General features: G+C 41.4%; 1 protein-coding gene across 1 annotated transcript in view; it reads right to left on the bottom strand.

The window, feature by feature from the left end:
• Positions 1 to 18,413, bottom strand: part of LOC143284918 (coatomer subunit gamma-2-like) — a 32,030-nt gene that overhangs the window by 12,654 nt on the left and 963 nt on the right. Inside the window, exons 2-17 of the mRNA XM_076592060.1 lie at positions 17,671 to 17,720; positions 16,854 to 16,934; positions 16,210 to 16,281; positions 15,240 to 15,319; positions 14,481 to 14,556; positions 13,782 to 13,874; positions 13,064 to 13,150; positions 11,396 to 11,512; positions 10,636 to 10,676; positions 8,034 to 8,235; positions 6,516 to 6,727; positions 5,446 to 5,518; positions 4,247 to 4,325; positions 2,991 to 3,155; positions 2,310 to 2,385; positions 2 to 105 (exon numbers count right to left, since the gene is read on the bottom strand). Coding sequence (XP_076448175.1) covers positions 2 to 105; positions 2,310 to 2,385; positions 2,991 to 3,155; positions 4,247 to 4,325; positions 5,446 to 5,518; positions 6,516 to 6,727; positions 8,034 to 8,235; positions 10,636 to 10,676; positions 11,396 to 11,512; positions 13,064 to 13,150; positions 13,782 to 13,874; positions 14,481 to 14,556; positions 15,240 to 15,319; positions 16,210 to 16,281; positions 16,854 to 16,934; positions 17,671 to 17,720 — 1,608 coding nt within the window. The remainder of the gene's footprint in view (position 1; positions 106 to 2,309; positions 2,386 to 2,990; positions 3,156 to 4,246; positions 4,326 to 5,445; positions 5,519 to 6,515; positions 6,728 to 8,033; positions 8,236 to 10,635; positions 10,677 to 11,395; positions 11,513 to 13,063; positions 13,151 to 13,781; positions 13,875 to 14,480; positions 14,557 to 15,239; positions 15,320 to 16,209; positions 16,282 to 16,853; positions 16,935 to 17,670; positions 17,721 to 18,413) is intronic.

Below are 18,413 nucleotides of genomic sequence, written 5' to 3'. Positions count from 1 at the left end.
CCGTTGAGGATGTAGGCAGAGCTGAGGGCCCTCTGCTGCTGCTTCAGCACGTTGACGTAGAAGGTGGCACGGTCACGCACCTCATCGTCCGTGTCCATCTCACACCTGGGTCAACATGGCAGTAAAAATAAAGGTTCTTTGACGTCTTATCAAAGAGAGATCCGGTCCTGCTGATAGCCATTGCATGGAGTGAAGACTGGATGAGCAATACAGTTTTCTATGTACGGGCATCACATGTTCTTTGTATAATGTAATAACAGAATAAAAATACTGGAAAAAAAAGAAGAAAAAAAAGAATGCGAGTCCCAATCCTACTCTCCTTCATTAATCATTCTCCGAACGAGTAAGTACTAACAACCTCAATGTACTGGACATAAAACCTGAAAGATCAGATCAAGTTGTTCAAAATGTTAAAGGTCCCATAACCTTTTACAACCAACAGGGCTGTGAAGCCATGATCAGTGTCGATGGCACGGCACAGAAAAGGGCAGGCCCAATCCTATCTTTCTGCCGTTTGAACAGTGACAACACCAGAATGACAACACAGTAAACGTTTTTAAAAACTGAAGTCCAAAGGTCCCATAGTCTTTTACAATCACCAGGACAATGAAGTCAAATTCACTTGAGTCTACAGCTCAGCACTGGAAGGCAGGGCCCAATTATCTCCTTCCACCATTATTAACCTTCCCTGACCAAGGTCAGGTACCCAATCACACCTGGGTAGAGTGAGGAAAATCAAGGTCACAAAACCTGGCTGAAATGGCGCCTCAAAACCTGATCACTGATCAACACTACATCAGAACAAAACCTGATCACTGATCAACACTACATCAGAACAAAACCTGATCACTGATCAACACTACATCAGAACAAAACCTGATCACTGATCAACACTACATCAGAACAAAACCTGATCACTGATCAACACCAGATCAGAACAAAACCTGATCACTGATCAACACTACATCAGAACAAAACCTGATCACTGATCAACACTACATCAGAACAAAACCTGATCACTGATCAACACCACATCAAACAAAACCTGATCACTGATCAACACCAGATCAGAATGAAACCCGATCACTGATCAACACTACATCAGAACAAAACCCGATCACTGATCAACACTACATCAGAACAAAACCTGATCACTGATCAACACCAGATCAGAACAAAACCTGATCACTGATCAACACTACATCAGAACAAAACCTGATCACTGATCAACACCAGATCAAACAAAACCTGATCACTGATCAACACTACATCAGAACAAAACCTGATCACTGATCAACACTACATCAGAACAAAACCTGATCACTGATCAACACTACATCAGAACAAAACCTGATCACTGATCAACACCAGATCAGAACAAAACCTGATCACTGATCAACACTACATCAGAACAAAACCTGATCACTGATCAACACTACATCAGAACATCCATCCCTAACCCATTCTGCCACAGCCCCTGTCTTACGTGTACACATCTGTACCTCTCATCTTACTTCATGCAACATTTCTATACCAGTTTCATCCCAAGCATAATTACATCATCTCATTACTGCATGATTTTTTCTTATTCTAAAATCACAAACAAAACCCTCATCACTGGTTTGCTACAGCCAAAAGGAAATTTTCTATCTAAAATTACATTTAACTAACATACTTACCGTGACCCAACAAGTGCAGACTCCGGCAGGGGTCTGACATTCCTGTCCTGTGCAAACTACTATCCGCCTATGCGGAGAAAACGAAAGCAACTACGGCTGATAACCTCCCGGAAGTAGGTAACCTCCCCTTTGTCCCGCTGGCTAGCGCCCTCTTTTGACGGCAGCCAAAGTCTAGTTTGCATATACAGGGGAAATAACAGAGACAGTTGAAGAGAGACTGTACACGTGTGCAGTTGTAAGAGGGTAAGAAGTAATTGTTTTAAGACTTCGAAACATGTTTGGGTATACAATCTATTTATGTGCCTAAGAATAAGGGCAATGTTTTATAAATGTATAATACACACAGATCGTATATATGTCAGACCCCTGCCGGAGTCTGCACTAGCGGGTCACGGTTAAGTATGTGTAATTAAAATATATATCAGTGTATGATGTCAAAATATTTGTTTGCTTTTGAAAGAACAGAACCTTCCTTGCAAGGAGGAAGAAAAAGGAAGTTTTGTTTGCTGCGGCTGCAGCCTAGTTTGCAGCAGCAAAGAAAGTCTGCAGTATGCATTCCCCAAGACCCCCTTCCCAAAGAAAGAAACAAAGTGAAGTGATGATGACACAGCATGCAGACAGACATCTCACCTCTCCAGCAGCACCACACAGCTCTGCAGCAGCTCCTCACAGTGAGCTCCAAACTTGGCCAGGGCGCTCACCGCAGCTGCACACACACACACACACGCACATTTTGAATGATTCACACACACACACACACATTTATGATATACACACACACACACATTCTTTCTCACACACACATATTTAGAATTATTCTCCCACAAACACACACACACATTTAGAATGATTCTCACACACACACACACACATATATTTATAATAATACTCCACACACACACATATTTAAAATGATTCTCACACACACATGCGCACACACATATTTAGAATGATTCTCTCTCTCTCACTCACACACATATTCAGAATGATTCTCACATACACACAAACACACATATTTAGAATGATTCACACACACATACACACACGCACAATTCAGAATATTCACACACACATACACAAATACACACACACACAGAGCACACACACAAACATATTCAAAATGACTCATACAACTTCTCCTCTCTCCTCCACTGACACACCACACACACACACACATTTAGAATGATTCACACGCAACACAAACACACACACACACACACACACACACACACAAACACATTCAAAATGACTCATACAACTTCCCCTCTCTCCTCCACTCACACACACACACACACACACACACCGACTGACCAGCACGGACAGCGGCGTTCTCCAGGATGACACGGTTGTAGATGAAGCGGATGTACTTGGAGGGGGTGGGGGTGCGGGGCCCCTCCCTCCCTAGCAGGTGCAGGATCTTGGTGGCCAGCACCGTGTGCTCACAGTCCTCGATGAACTCACACAGGTGGGCCAGACCTGGAGATCAGCACAACACAAAGGTATCACACACAGGTGAGCCAGACCTGACACAACACACAGGTATCAAACACAGGTGTCACACACAGGTATCAAACACAGGAGTCACACACAGGTGTCACACACAGGTATCAAACACAGGTGTCACACACACGTATCCAACACACGTGTCACACACAGGTATCCAACACACGTGTCACACACAGGTATCCAACACACGTGTCACACACAGGTATCCAACACAGGTGTCACACACAGGTATCCAACACAGGTGTCACACACAGGTGGCCAGCCCTGCATGCTCACAGTCCTCAATGATCTAAAACAGGTGAGCCAGACCTGACACAACAACACACAGCTATCAAACACAGGGGGTGCAGACCTATAGCAACACAACACACAGGTCTTTATCTGTTGCTGTTTATAGCCAAGCTGACCATGCAGAGCCATATCGGGGCTGAAAAACTGACCAGTCCTGTAAAACCCTTAGAAAGTAAGAAAGAGAGAGATGACAGAAAGAAAATGAAGAACCCCCCCCCCTCCCCAAAAAAAACAAAAAACAAACAAGAGAACAACAGAAAAAAGTAAATTTCTACACAGAATTTCCAGAAGGTGGTGATACTTGTTATACTGAATAAACCCCTGGCATCCCTTCAAGAGGAAAAGACACGTATGAAACAGTCAAATCAGAAAAAGTGAAAACACAAAGTTCTAATTCATGGACCTCTATCTGTGCCAAGCCTAATACTTACCACTGCTGAAGATCAAACATCAACAGTACTATATTACTGACATTCCTCAATGCATTCATTAAGAAGAAAAAAAAAAAAGAAGCATGATACAATCAGTTACCATTCAAAAAAACGAAGCTGAGATGTATCTTAATATAAGTTAAATACACTGTTCAAACAAAACAGCTATCTTTGATAACAATATCAACTAAAACATTTCCATCAATTTCCTCTCAGGGGCTCATGTGAGCAGAACAAACTATAGGAATAAACGACAAGTGTTTCCTAGCCATCAAATATTCTATTTTCAGACGCATCCTGCACCTTCCCCCATCATTTTAAACTTCCTTCAGAACTTACCAGCTTCCTTGGCTTCAGGATTCTCCTCAATGGTGACAATGATGCACTCCACAATCTCCTTCTTGTATTCAAAGCCGCCCTGCACAGCACAATACAGTGTGGAGTGTTGTCACTGTACTGAACTGCTTTCTGTTGCACTGCATTAGTACTGTGTTTCTTCACACTGCATTCCACTGCATTGTACTAAGTAATTATACTGCGCTGCATTGTACTAAATTGTATTGCATTGCTATGTATTTGCGCTGCATGTTTTTTGTCACAATAGATTTCTCTGTGTGAAACTCTAGAAAAGACAGAACAAACTAATGACCTGACAACATTGCAGAATGGACGACAGGAAAATAATTTACAGAGACGCAAGGCTTTGACAGAACCCACAGACGTGGAAAACTAAGGTTCAGTTCTGCGGTGCCAAACACAGTTTTAAACTTTGCTGTCGGGAAAAACAGCTTTAAAATGCAAAATCAAATAACACTGAAAATCATATGGGAGAAGAAAAAGATGAAGAATGACCATGTGCTCTGCCAATCCCATGATGAAAGTGACCCTGAAAGAGACTGATGTGATGGTCAACTGTGTCCGACAATGACCATCAGAACAGCAGAGATAGCAACTGTGTGACTGACAGGCATAAAAAAAAAAATTTTTTTTAAAATAACGAGAGAGGCAAGGCCTTCAAGACTCACTTGTGATAAATTAAGTCCTCTAGCATTAATTACAGAGTAATTTCCCTTTTTCACTATCTGCACCAAAAACGTTTGCAAAATAAATAAAAATTCCATGCTTAGCAAAAGAAGTTCCTGTTTGAACAAAAAATGATAATAATGACTCCTCTTGTTGTTGTGTCAGAATAAGAGGTCAAAGTGCCAAGTTTAGGTGAATACAAATAATATAACAGTAAATGCAGTTTGCATATAATTAGGCTTCTTTGTTATTTTTTTGTGCCCATCCCAGAGGTGCAATATTGTTTTAAACAAGATGACTGGAAAGAACTGAATTTTTCCTATTTTTATGCCAAATCTGGTGTCAACTGACAAAGTATTTGCAGAGAAAATGTCAATGTTAAAGTTTACCACGGACACACAGACACACACACACAGACACAGACAACCGAATACCGGGTTAAAACATAGACTCACTTTGTTTACACAAGTGAGTCAAAAAACCAAATAAAGCTCAGTTCAGAGTTTAATCCTCACCTCATCCCTGAGCATGTTGGCCAGGAAGTTCATCAGCACTCCATGTTTCCTGGGGAACTTGGCACACAGCGACCTGCGCACATGTAAAAGGGAGCATGTGAGAGACAAACACCAACCAGCACATATGTAAAAGTCAGCGTGAGAGGCACACATACCTGACCATTAAGTAAAAGCAAGTATGACAGGCACACACACCTGCACATATGTAAAAGTGAGCATGGTAAGAGATCCACAAAGTGACACAGTCAAACATGCCTACCCCAAAACCTTACCTTCAGGAACAGATTGAGCAAAAATCAGGAACAAACTGAAATCCAAACATTTTTTTCCCCGGAGCATGTTGTTTTCTTTCAGAAGTGCAACTTTACCGTCCTTGTTGAAGCATGGCCACTGCTGATGACATTATCTTCTGTTCTGATTGTTTTAAGCTCTTTGTTGAATGCCACTGATCAAGGGTTTATAAAAAATTCCAAGACCTTTCCAGGGCAAAAAGGGCAAAACAGTTTTCCCCAAGACTTTTCCAAGGCAAAAAGGGCAAAACATATCTTCCCCAAGACTTTTCTAGACATGGAAATAGTTCTCTCTTTTTCTCACCCTAGACTTTTCCATACTTCCGTGACTCTCCAAAACCTTGCATCCATGCAGAGCCTAATACTTATCAACACAGAAGACCAAACATTGACAGCACCATACGCTGATATTTCTGCATGGTGAACCCTGCATCCAGCTGTCGATACGGTCGATATATTTCTCTTCTTCTCTCTCTCTCTCTTTCCCCTCCTCTCTCTCTCTCACTCTCCTATCCATCTGTCAATCTGTGTGTGTGTGTGTGTGTGTGTGTGTGTGTGTGTGTGTGTATGATCATATCTATCCTTCTGCAAGAAGATTTTTTTCTTTTTCTCTGTTTGACCACTTTCCATTACATATGTGTGCTATTGTAACATGCAGACCAGCATTGACAGACTGGAAGAATAGGACATGCCAAAATCTTAATCCCTGAATAAAAAAACCTTTTGAGTTCAGAGTTCGACACTGTTAAAACTTGGTGGCATCCAACAAGACCCACTCACCTGATGGCCTGCACGACGACAATCTTGAACTCGTCGGAGATCTCGGACATGAAGCTGGAGATCTGCTTCATGAGGCGGTCGACGGAGGTCTCGCTGCCGGTCTTCAGCAGGGTGGTGATGGCCAGGGTGGCGATGCTGCGGTTCACGTCCGTGATCAGGTTCTCCAGGTCCAGGTTGCAGGCCGTCACTGCCGCCGGGTGCTTCATCGCCACCTGACACACCAGTCATTATCTTCATCACCATCACACTCTTCATCACCACCTGAATCACAAACCATTATCTTCATCTCCATCATAATCTTTATCGCCACCTGAATCACCAACCATTATCTTCATCGCCATCAGAATCTTCATCGCCACCTGAATCACCAACCATTATCTTCATCGCCATCATAATCTTCATTGCCATCAGAATCTTCATCGCCACCTGAATCACCAACCATTATCTTCATCGCCATAATTATCTTCACGCCACCTGACAACAATTATTACCTTCATTACCACCTGACACACCAATAATTCTCATACAAATAGTGATATTAACTTCTCCCCCTTTGTTCCCCCTCCATTGGTGTATTCCTGTGGTGTGTGTGCTTGCGAGTCGGAGTTTGCTGTGTGTGTGTATGCATGTGTGTGTGTGTGCGCATGTGTATAGGGTGTATTTTGTGCCTTTTTCATATCTGCAATTTGTAGTATTGTATAGAGATTCTGTTTTTCCTATTCAATGTCCTCATATGCTCTTGTGTGGATTTGTACACTACTGTATATGTATTGTCTCTTGTGAGAATCTTAGAGCCTGTCAATGGGGAGTTTGCACCATATAAGTACATTATCATTATCATTAACTCACTCTGGACGAAGGGCCCTGATCAAGGCCCTACTGATCACAACTGTTTCAGATGAAGGAGCCCAATCGGGGCTTTAGATCATTTTCAATTTTTGGAGTGGCACCTACTTTGCACAATGACATTATAAGCAAAGTTAAAGGAAATTTTCTATCTAAAATTACGTTTAAATAACATACTTACCGTGACCCAACTAGTGCAGACTCCGGCAGGGGTCTGACATTCCTGTCCTGTGCCAACTACTATCCGCCTATGCGGAGAAAAAGAGAGCAACTACGGCCGATAACCTCCCGGAAGTAGGTAACCTCCCCTTTGTCCCACTAGCTGGTGCCCTTTTTTTCCAGCAGCCATCTCGACACCTGTTCCTGTGCTCCGCATACTGCTAAGTTTTTTCGTATTTCTTTCTGTCTGTCGACTCCTTGGCGTCCTTGTTGTTTGTCTAATTATGCCTTCCAACAGGTCGCATGATTATGTAGCTCAACTGGGCGATCGGGCTAGTATCTTAAACAATCATACAGTGCTTACCCTCTCTCTCTAAGCACACGTAACAACACAAATCCCAACAGACACACACAAGGAAACACTTTCCCAGAAGACACACACACAGACAGACAGACAACCTTCAAGATACTCAAACTCATGACAGGCACACACAACACACACTGAGGACCGACCTTGTTGAGCGTTCTGACGGCGGCGAATCGCAGGGTGGGTTTGGGGGAGCTGCAGAAGAGCTGCAGCACGGACACAGCGGGGGCCAGGTCCTTGGCCGTGGTGTTCTTCAGCTGCACGATGGCCTGCGCTGCCTCGTAGATCACCATTTCACTCTTGTGCCGCAGGCAGCTCTCGATGAAGTCAAACATGGGGCTATCAGACCTGGACACACACACACAAATGCACACTGATGGTTATTGTGTAAACTCTGATGTACATTAATTACTGTCCTGGAAAGAGCTGGATGCACCAGCATGTACACGCTGCTGAAACAGAAACGTATGCGCTGGCTCGGCCATGTCGTGCGCATGGACGATGGATGGATCCCTAAAGACCTCCTCTACAGAGAACTTGTGCAGGGAAAACGTCCCACAGGCAGACCACAGCTGCAATTCAAAGACATGTGCAAGAGGGACCTAAAAGCCTTGAACATCGACCAGAACAACTGGGAAGCAACAGCTCTCAAACGGTCAGCCTGGAGACAGACTGTGCAGAAAGGTCTTTCCAAGTTTGAAGAGACACTCGCTCAGCAGCACGAGGAAAAGAGAATGAGAAGAAAGACTGCAGCCCAGGCAGACAGACCAGCGTCAGACTTCATCTGTGCCCTCTGCCAAAGGGACTGTCATTCCCGCGTCGGACTGGCCAGCCGCACCCGACGCTGTACCAGAATAAACACCTAGAGCGCAACTCCATAGTCTTCCGAGACTGAAGGATGCCTACGTACAATGATTATTAGTGTACACGCTCTGATGTACACTGATATTAACTGTACACACACCACAGGCAGCTCTTGATGAAGTCAAACATGGGGCTGTTGGATCTGGACACACACACACACACACAGATGGTTACTATACATACTGATGTACATTCATTGCTACTGTACACACTCTGATGTACTCTTGATGATTACTGGACACAAGCTGACACACACACACACTGATGATTAATGTACACACTCTGATGTACACTGATTATTACTGTACAAGAACTCACACACTGATGGTTCCTGTACACACACTGCATACAGCTCTAGATGAAGTCAAACATGGGTCTGTCTAACCTGGACACACACACACTGACAGTTACTGTACATTCTCTGATGTACACTGATAATTACTGTCCACATACTGCAGGCAGTAACACATGGGGCCGTCAGACCTGGACACACACACACACAGTCACTGTACACACTGATGTACACTGATTATTACTTTACACACTCTGATGTACAGTGACTATCGCTGTACACAAAATGCAGACAGCTCTCAATGAAGTCAAACATGGGGCTGTCAGACCTGGACACACACACACACACACACACACAGTTACTGTACACACTGATGTACACTGATTATTACTGTACACACTCTGATGTACACTGATTACCACTGTACACAAAATGCAGACAGCTCTCAATGAAGTCAAACATAGGGCTGTCAGACCTGTATACACACACTGTTACTGTACTCTGCTACTTTGATTCCAACTGGTGAAGGACATTTTATTTTCTCACTTACTGTGACCCACTGGTGCAGACTCCAGGAGAGGTCTGATTCCTGTCGTAATGCACAAGCAACAATGTGCAGTCTGTCCCACAGACACCCAGGCCCACCCCTCAACTGAAAATGCTACGTTTACCCTCAACCCAGCCTCCACATTTAAACATGTATCATACAAACACATGTACATACGTTATGTGTGTGTGACAGACACATAAAGCATCGATCAGAAATAATGACCTCTTCTTCTTCTTCTGCGTTCACTCGTATGCACACGAGTGGGCTTTCACGTGTATGACCGTTTTTACCCCGCCATGTAGGCAGCCATACTCCGTTTTCGGGGGTGTGCATGCTGGGTATGTTCTTGTTTCCATAACCCACCGAACGCTGACATGGATTACAGGATTTTTAACATGCGTATTTGATCTTCTGCTTGCATATACACACGAAGGGGGTTCAGGCACTAGCAGGTCTGCACAAATGTTGACCTGGGAGATCGTAAAAATCTCCACCCTTTACCCACCAGGCGCCGTCACCGTGATTCGAACCCGGGACCCTCAGATTGACAGTCCAACGCTTTAACCACTTGGCTATTGCGCCCGTCAGAAATAATGACCAAACTGTAGGAGGTGGCAACTAGCTGCACCTACTTTCTTTTCCTCCCCTTTCAGCTGGGTAGCAGTTTTGCGCAGGACAAGAAATCAGACCCCTGCCAGAGTCTGCACCAGCGGCTCTTGGTATAGTATGTGTTTATCAAAAATTGTCTATACTGCTTTAATTACCGTACATGGAAATACCAAGCAGCGATGAAACACAGCAGTTTTGCACAGGGCAGGAAATCAGACCCCTGCCAGAGTCTGCACCAGCGGCTCTTGGTATAGTATGTGTTTATCAAAAATTGTCTATACTGCTTAAATTACTGTACATGGAAATACCAAGCTGCAATGAAACACAGCAGTTTTGCACAGGGCAAGAAATCAGACCCCTGCCAGAATCTGCACCAGTGGCTCTTGGTACCGTACACGGAAATACCAAGCTGCAATGAAACACACACACTCACCCTGCATCCTCCTCTTCTATCAGCTTGGTAGCAATGCGAATCTGAAACACAGCAGTCACACGACTGAAGCCACTTGACAGCAACGTACCACTATTCTCTTATCAACTCCAGTGTTGCTGCAAAAATATTGTGAGTAGAATTAACGACAACAAAAGTAATTAAAAAAAAAAAAATAACCCCCAACCCCTCTCTCTTCCTGGTATACAGTTTCTCTAGCCTTTTATTTTCTTGTATTTTTGTTTTACTTTTACCTTTCATCCCTCTGAATATGAGCTGTGCATGCATGTAAATGACTGGTGTGTAAGCACTCTGACATGTCTCTGCAAAATATATGCACTTACTGATAAAAGATCACTTCAGTTTCAAGTGAATATTCACTTGTGAGCACATGCAAAATGTGAAAATACAAGAAGATTCCTATATCAACTGACTATTTCAATGTGTCTTTATTTTTTGCTCTTTTTTTTTATAACAATTTAAATGCAACAGTGCATAATCAACCTTTCGAAAATAGGACTATTTCAATGCAGAGTGTAATAGTGTAATGAAATCTTTGGGAAAAATCAACTATCTGAATGCAACAGAGTGTAATGAAATCTTTGAAAAACAAAGAAACAAAAAAAAACAAAAAACCACCAAACAACCGTTTTATTGCAACAGACTGTAACAAAACCTTTGATAAAAATGATGATGTCATTGCAACAGAGTGCGTAGCAAAAAATCTTTGGAACAAACAAACAGAGACTGCTGCGGAACTGACCAGCAGACAGTAAGCGTAGGGCGACTTGAGGGAGTGTTTGGAGAACTTGCTGACCAGCTTGGTGACCGCCAGTTTGTCACTGCGCCGAATGTGGTACAGCAAGCCCAGGGCGTGGTACTGAACACACACACACACACACACCCCCCGTGGCACAAATGATAATAATCATGTGAATTTATATAACGCCTTTTCTCTAAATAGGGCTCCAGGTACTTTACAAATTGTAAACAGGTACACACGCACACAAGCACAAGCATGCATGCACACACACGCACACACGCAACAAGTATGCACACAAGCACAAGCATACACACACACACACACACATGTACACACACACACACAAGTATGCACACAAGCACAAGCATGCAAGCACACACATGAACACAAAGTGAAAAACGCACAAACACAGACAACGAGTAGAATGGAATGGTGTGGTGCGGTGGGGGGGGGAGGGGGGGGTGGGTGGAGGGGGGGGCATTCTACCTTACAGGAGACTTGGAGATTTCAATAAAGTGGATGAAAGTTGGGGAAAATGCCCTATCTGCATATGGCATCAACAAAAACATTACATATCAAAATCATCTCGGGGCTTAAAAACTAAAAATATTGGACTATGAGGATGCTATTTCAAGAAACACACCTACCCCAGAATCCGATTATCAAAACTACAGCCTGCAAAATTCCGGAACCAACAAACATTATCAGTGATACCAGGAAACATATGCTGACAGTCATAGAACAGCACATATACTGACTAAAAAAAACAGAATTTTTTTTAAAGCTCGAAGCTCGAAACATATCACACAGGTGCAGACGACGCTTGTGCTGATTTCACCTTTGGCACCGTTCTATGCGCATCCTCTTCGTCACTGCTCAACGTTTTCAGTGTAGCTCTCGCACACATTCTTTTCACTGTCATGCTTCATCGCCATAATGGTTTGCTGATTCACTTCACAGACATTCTAAATCTACAGTTCCAACAGGATAATAGCGCATGCACATCTAAGCTGTATTGTGATGATCTGAAGATATCAAATGCGCACGTTTTTTTGTCCATTTCAGAATGGCCACATTTTTCATACTTTAAAAAAAAAAAATTGTAACAAAGTTTGACAGCTGAAGCCAGGTTCCCAGGAAACAGAGCAATGACTAACATTCACCTCCTGACCAAGTTTGAAGCGAACAAGTCCACTGTGTTGTTCTGACATGAACCCAACTGTGTGACAGAAAGCATCGTGTCTAAAACATTGAGGACTAGGGAGTATTTTTCACTCAGTTTCAGTTTCAGTAGCTCAAGGAGGCATCACTGCATTCGGACAAATCCATATACGCTACACCACATCTGCCAAGCAAGCAGATGCCTGACCAGCAGTGTAACCCAACGCGCTTAGTCAGGCCTTGAGAAAAAAAAGAGAAAAAAAAAAGAAAAAAAACAACTCTTGTCTTATTTATTTATTTATTATTATTATTATTTTATTATTATCATTATTACTACTACCTTTATTATTTATTTATTTATTTATGTAAGCTTATCTATTATTATTTTTTCACTCAGAAACTTGGCAGTGAAAGAGTTGATGTTGTGACAATTTCGTTGATATCCAGAACAAAGCGGGATGGCAGGCATGTCTTGGGCGATGGGAGGAAAAGAAGACAGCAGCTCACCTGCACCATGATGTTGTCGCTGTTGACGGCCTCCTGGGCTTCGTTCACCCAGCGCTTGGTCACGTCGTGACTCGTCTTGCTCAGGTGCTGCAACACAGGTCATCCCACAAGTCAGTGCAAACAAGCCACACTCACCTATCCCTTCCCACCACACCTCTTATGAAACACTGCTGAGATTTAGAAAACCAAAAAAAAAAAACCCACAAACAACAATGAAAAAAAAAACTTTTTAAAGGGTGAATGAAACAATTAGAACACGATATTGACAAAAATACAAACTGAACACCACGCTTTAACACATTTTCTGATCTCGCAAATGCGCCAAGTTGCTGCCCCTACCACACAACTCGGGGTAAAGAATAACAACCCATCAGTAAAAACAACACCCTCCATCTACCATAAACATAATAGGAACTTTTCCATTTCCGATAATTTTTCAAGAAGCGAAATCTGAAAATTGCTGTTTCACCCCATGACTGCTGAACTCTGGTGAAATGATGAGATCAGTGCAGCACAAATCTGAAGTGCACTTACTTTTTTCTGCACAATTTTAAAAACTGTAACTGACTGCTGAACAAAAGAAAAGCAATGAAGTCCAAATAAAGAATGGGGACTAGACATTCTGACCTACAAAGCTCAAGCCTTTTATCTCAGTGGGTTGACAGCCTTTCACTAACTAACAAGAATACCCCTCAAGGGTTAAATCAAAGGAACTCACCAGTGAGGAGACAAGGGCAGCACTGGAAACGGCGGGCACCTTGTCCACAATGGCCTGCTTCATGTAGCGCTCAATGCTCTGCAGCATGCTCGTCTGCGACACGGCAACACACCACACAAATGATCAGACACTATAATTTCCCCTGTGTTGGATTAATAAAGTGATATTGCACTGTACTGTATCGTACTGTACCGTACTGTATTGTGATATATAAGAAAAAACATGACTGACAGCAGTAAAGACCACTGCCATTTACATCCACTGTATTGTACTGTGCGTTGTAATGTATTGTACTGTGTTGTATTGTACAGTACTGTGCTGCATTGTATTGTGAAAATGACCACTCAGAGCTGTGATGATCACCGTCACTTACACCCAATGTACTGAACTGTATCACACTGTGTGTTGTGCTGTACTGTACAGTATTGTACTGTGTTTTGTATTGTATTGTTCAGTCCTGTACTGCAATGTATTGTGACATTAAAAAAAACAAAAAACCCACCAGACCAACAGCAGTGAAAACCAGAGACACTGACATCCCTTGTATTGTACTGCATCATACTATGTTGGATTCATTGTACAGTATTGTGCAGTGTGCTGTATTGTATTGTACAGAACTGTACTGCAATGTTATTGTGATATTGGAAAAATAACATAAAGACCCAAACACACACAGCGGTGATGGCCACAGTCACTTACATCTGTGATGGAGCACAGGGCACGGATGGCAGGCCCCCTGAACTGGTCCTCCTTCCCTGTCATGTCCTTCATCAGGCTGAAATACACACACGTCTTGCCCGTTATATTTATATGTATATATATATATTTTATTTTATATAGAGCATCTGGGTTTATTGTAGATAAACATACATACCTCTCTCTCTCTCTCTCTATATATATATATATATATATAATATATATATATATATATATATAAAACATCTATCTTCGGTCTGAGGCCAACTGCAAGAAGTACATACTGCTCAGTGAAAATATGCAATACTGCATTATCATGATTATTGTATCATAATACTCTTTCTTGTCACTAAAGATTTCTCTGTGAGAAATTATGGCTGCTCTTTTCAAGGAAAGCGCACTGCTGAGTGCAGTGCCACCTTTTTTTTCTGCATGCAATTGCATTTACCTTCCAACTGAAGTTCATTTTTGTACAGAAGTTTGCAAGAGACAACTATTTTGTTGCCAAGGTTCCTTTATGTGAGCTTAGCACATGTGTCCTCAGTTTGTCTTCTGAATGACTGGAGTCCAGACCACAAATCAAGGTCCAGGAGAGGGGGAGAAAATACTGGTGAATATGGGATTCGATCCCATGCCCTCTGATTCTCTCTTTTTCTAGGTGATCCATAACCACTAGGCCACCATTCTACTTGTTCGCATACCTTCACATTATCATCAGCGAGTCGGGAGATGGGTTTGCTTTATTTCTAAAAAGGTCCTGACCTGCTGGTGACGATGATGACGTCATTGGCGATCTTGGACATGTCCTTGATCCCCATGTACACCAGACGTCGCAGGATGGGCTGTGCACAGCAAACACGACACTTCATCAAAAGGCTGAAGCATGCAGAAGACATCTTCCTCAAGCAGGTCTGCATCATCACATTGTTCTGACATACTAATGCATATCCCAACCCCTTCAGTGCCCCAGGATGGATATCTCCATGTCCTTTTTTGGTGTGAAAAAAAAAAAAAGGCCCCGGGATGGAAATTTATGTCTGGGTCATTGTAGGAACTTTCCTACCACAACCCCCCCATCCTACCCCCTCAAAAAACATTAAAATCATGTGAATTTGTCATAGATGAATATTGCACTCATTTTCCTTTCAGAAAAATGTTGGTCATATACACTTTCTTTAAAAACTTGCACGCCAGATATCATTTTATAAATTATTATCCCCCCCGTTACCAAAATATCCCTTAGCACTGAGTATAAAATAGGCATGGCACTGAAACTTAAGAGTGGTGCTCACTGCACTGGCTGCTTAAGAAACTTCAGCATCATTTCACAAAGAAAACTGTGCAAGGTCCCCAGTGGTCTTTAACTTTCTGTGAACACTGGCTGTCATTACTCTGATATATGATATATATGATATACATATTGGAAACAAAATACACCGTTCTCATTCTATATATTCATAATATATTCTCGCCCTTTCTCACTCCTTTGACTTCCCAGCTCACTCTTCAATACTAAACATCATTCTATTCCAGTACCCTCCCCCTCTCCCCACCCTACCCAAATATACCTTTGTCACTTTCTGAATGCATTATTCTGTATCTCCTTAAAAACGTCTTCCCATCCCTTCCACACTCTCAAACGCTATTTACACATGTATGCATTTTCACACAGCTTCCTTGCAATGTCAACTGTGAATATTAACAACAAAAACAAAAAAAAAAAAGAACTTACATCCTTTGACTGGAAGAGCTTGGTCATGGCAAAGAAGGCTTCAGTGGCTTCATTAGCTCCAATGACTTCACCCTGCGACAATGTAACACACCCAGTTTTTTGTCACATGCAAAAATATCACTGTCTCTCTATATTAATCATGAACATTTCTTGCACTGACCTTTTAATATATGTGTTTTTTTTAAATTCATGATAATCTTTTTTGGGGGGGGGGGGATTTTATAAATAATGAATTATACTGACAACAATAAGCATAAACAGAATTAACAATTAAATAAATGATTAAGAATAAACAGAATTAACAATTAAATACATGAATAAGAAACAAAACAAAAAACAGAAATATTAAACTGGATAATCTATATCCATACAACAGAATCAAGTTGTTACAGTAACAAGTGAACAACATGCTTTAATTCTACATCAAATTTTGTGACAATTAACATAAGAGAAAAATTTACAAGATGAAAAAAAAAATCTTAACACACACACATGTATACATTTTAAGTCTCTCCTCCCCTGTCCACTCAGTGACAGTGACTCATGCAATCACTGTACATCTAAACACTAACAGAAGTGTAGATGCGTCATCATGAGAACAGCATTACCCTACACATGAGTAGTTCTACACAAATCATTCAAACCTGGTTGATGATGTACAACAGCTTGGTCAGGATGTGGCCACATTTCCGAGGATTAATTGGTGTTTCGTTGAATGTTCTCGACTGAAACACAATCAACAGGTTCATGTCAGAGAAACATAAAAGATTCTCTAATTATCTAATTACATTAACAAAATCTGATAGGTAAAATATAAAATTTCTTAATGTTACTTTCCAATAAAGACCGATTTTTAAAAATTATTCATCATAACCTCTTTTGTGATCTCCTGCCAATTCTTTTGTGGTGATAATCAAACGTAACATTCTTATGCGTTAAGATACAAATATTTCATGCAAACTCACTATACTCAGAAAATCACTGTTTGCAATTTCTTCCTCTTTGAGCAAGATCATGGTCATTCTGACATAGACTGATATTATAATCATGGAACTATTTCATTTATCTTACATTATCAAGTATAAACAATAAGAAATGTGAAAATCTGTCAATGTCATTTCTTAAACTTAAAACTGCAAAAGTGCAACTGATGACAAAAGAAAAGAATCTGCAATTTCGTTGCACAAGTATGGAAACTGTCCAAAAAATTTGATATCAAATACAACTTGGCCACTGTTTGACTGTGCGAAGAACAGGTATACAACACACAGACCATAACAAGAATGTCATTTTGTCAAAATATAATTTGTAGAATATCTGTTAATGTAGCACTATGAATACTAGAACTGTGTTCATACTTTTTAGTAGAAGGAACAATATATATATAATATTAATAATATTGTAGACTGCAGCAATAACAGTAATCAATGATTATCATAAATAGAATCACTGTCATCTTACCTCCTGAAGCACTGTACTCTTTTCCAAGTTGTTGAAGGGGTTTGATCCTCCTGTAAAAAAGAAAAAAAAATTGAATAATACTGTTTTGAAGTGAACTCATGAACCAGAAAAGACAATGTACGCCTCAAATAGTGGCCTTTTTGATTGATGGTGATCAATATCACGCAAGTATTGCTGTTCATTTTTATGTGTTGTCTTTCTGGTAGAGGCTATGTAGTATTTGAAATCAGACAGGCAGAGACCCTCATATACTATATTTCTGAAATTGTTATCCCCAAATCATCTTTCACATCATTAATAAATGAACAAGGGTGGAGTCGATATATCTTTACCTGCATGATGTTCGACTTTAAGGCCCGTCCAAAGGGCCTTTTGTCGTTATGCCAATTAAAACTACATACTTGGCAACATGCATGGCAGGCATACTAAGCTATATAAATATGTAGTGTCAAATGACTGCTGATTGTTGGCATGCTGGTGAGAACTGGGTGGTCAGATCTCTCAAGTGATGATCAAACTGGCTCTTGAAATACTCGACACCAAACGGAAATATATATACAAACTACAATGCAGTGCACAACGAATACCCAGCTCTTATGCTAATCTTGACACAAAAAGGAGGAGTTTGTATTATACTCCATGTTTGCTGTCATATACTGTACCATGTCAAACTGATGCAAACTAGGCCTATACCTACAGAAATATACAATCTACAATGTAGTGCACACTGAATACCCAACTGT

This window comes from Babylonia areolata, chromosome 8 (genome assembly GCF_041734735.1).
Source record: "Babylonia areolata isolate BAREFJ2019XMU chromosome 8, ASM4173473v1, whole genome shotgun sequence".
NCBI classification, from domain to species: domain Eukaryota; kingdom Metazoa; phylum Mollusca; class Gastropoda; order Neogastropoda; family Buccinidae; genus Babylonia; species Babylonia areolata.
The sequence above is the reverse complement of the archived record's forward strand: the minus strand, read 5'-3'. Positions and strand labels throughout refer to the sequence as shown.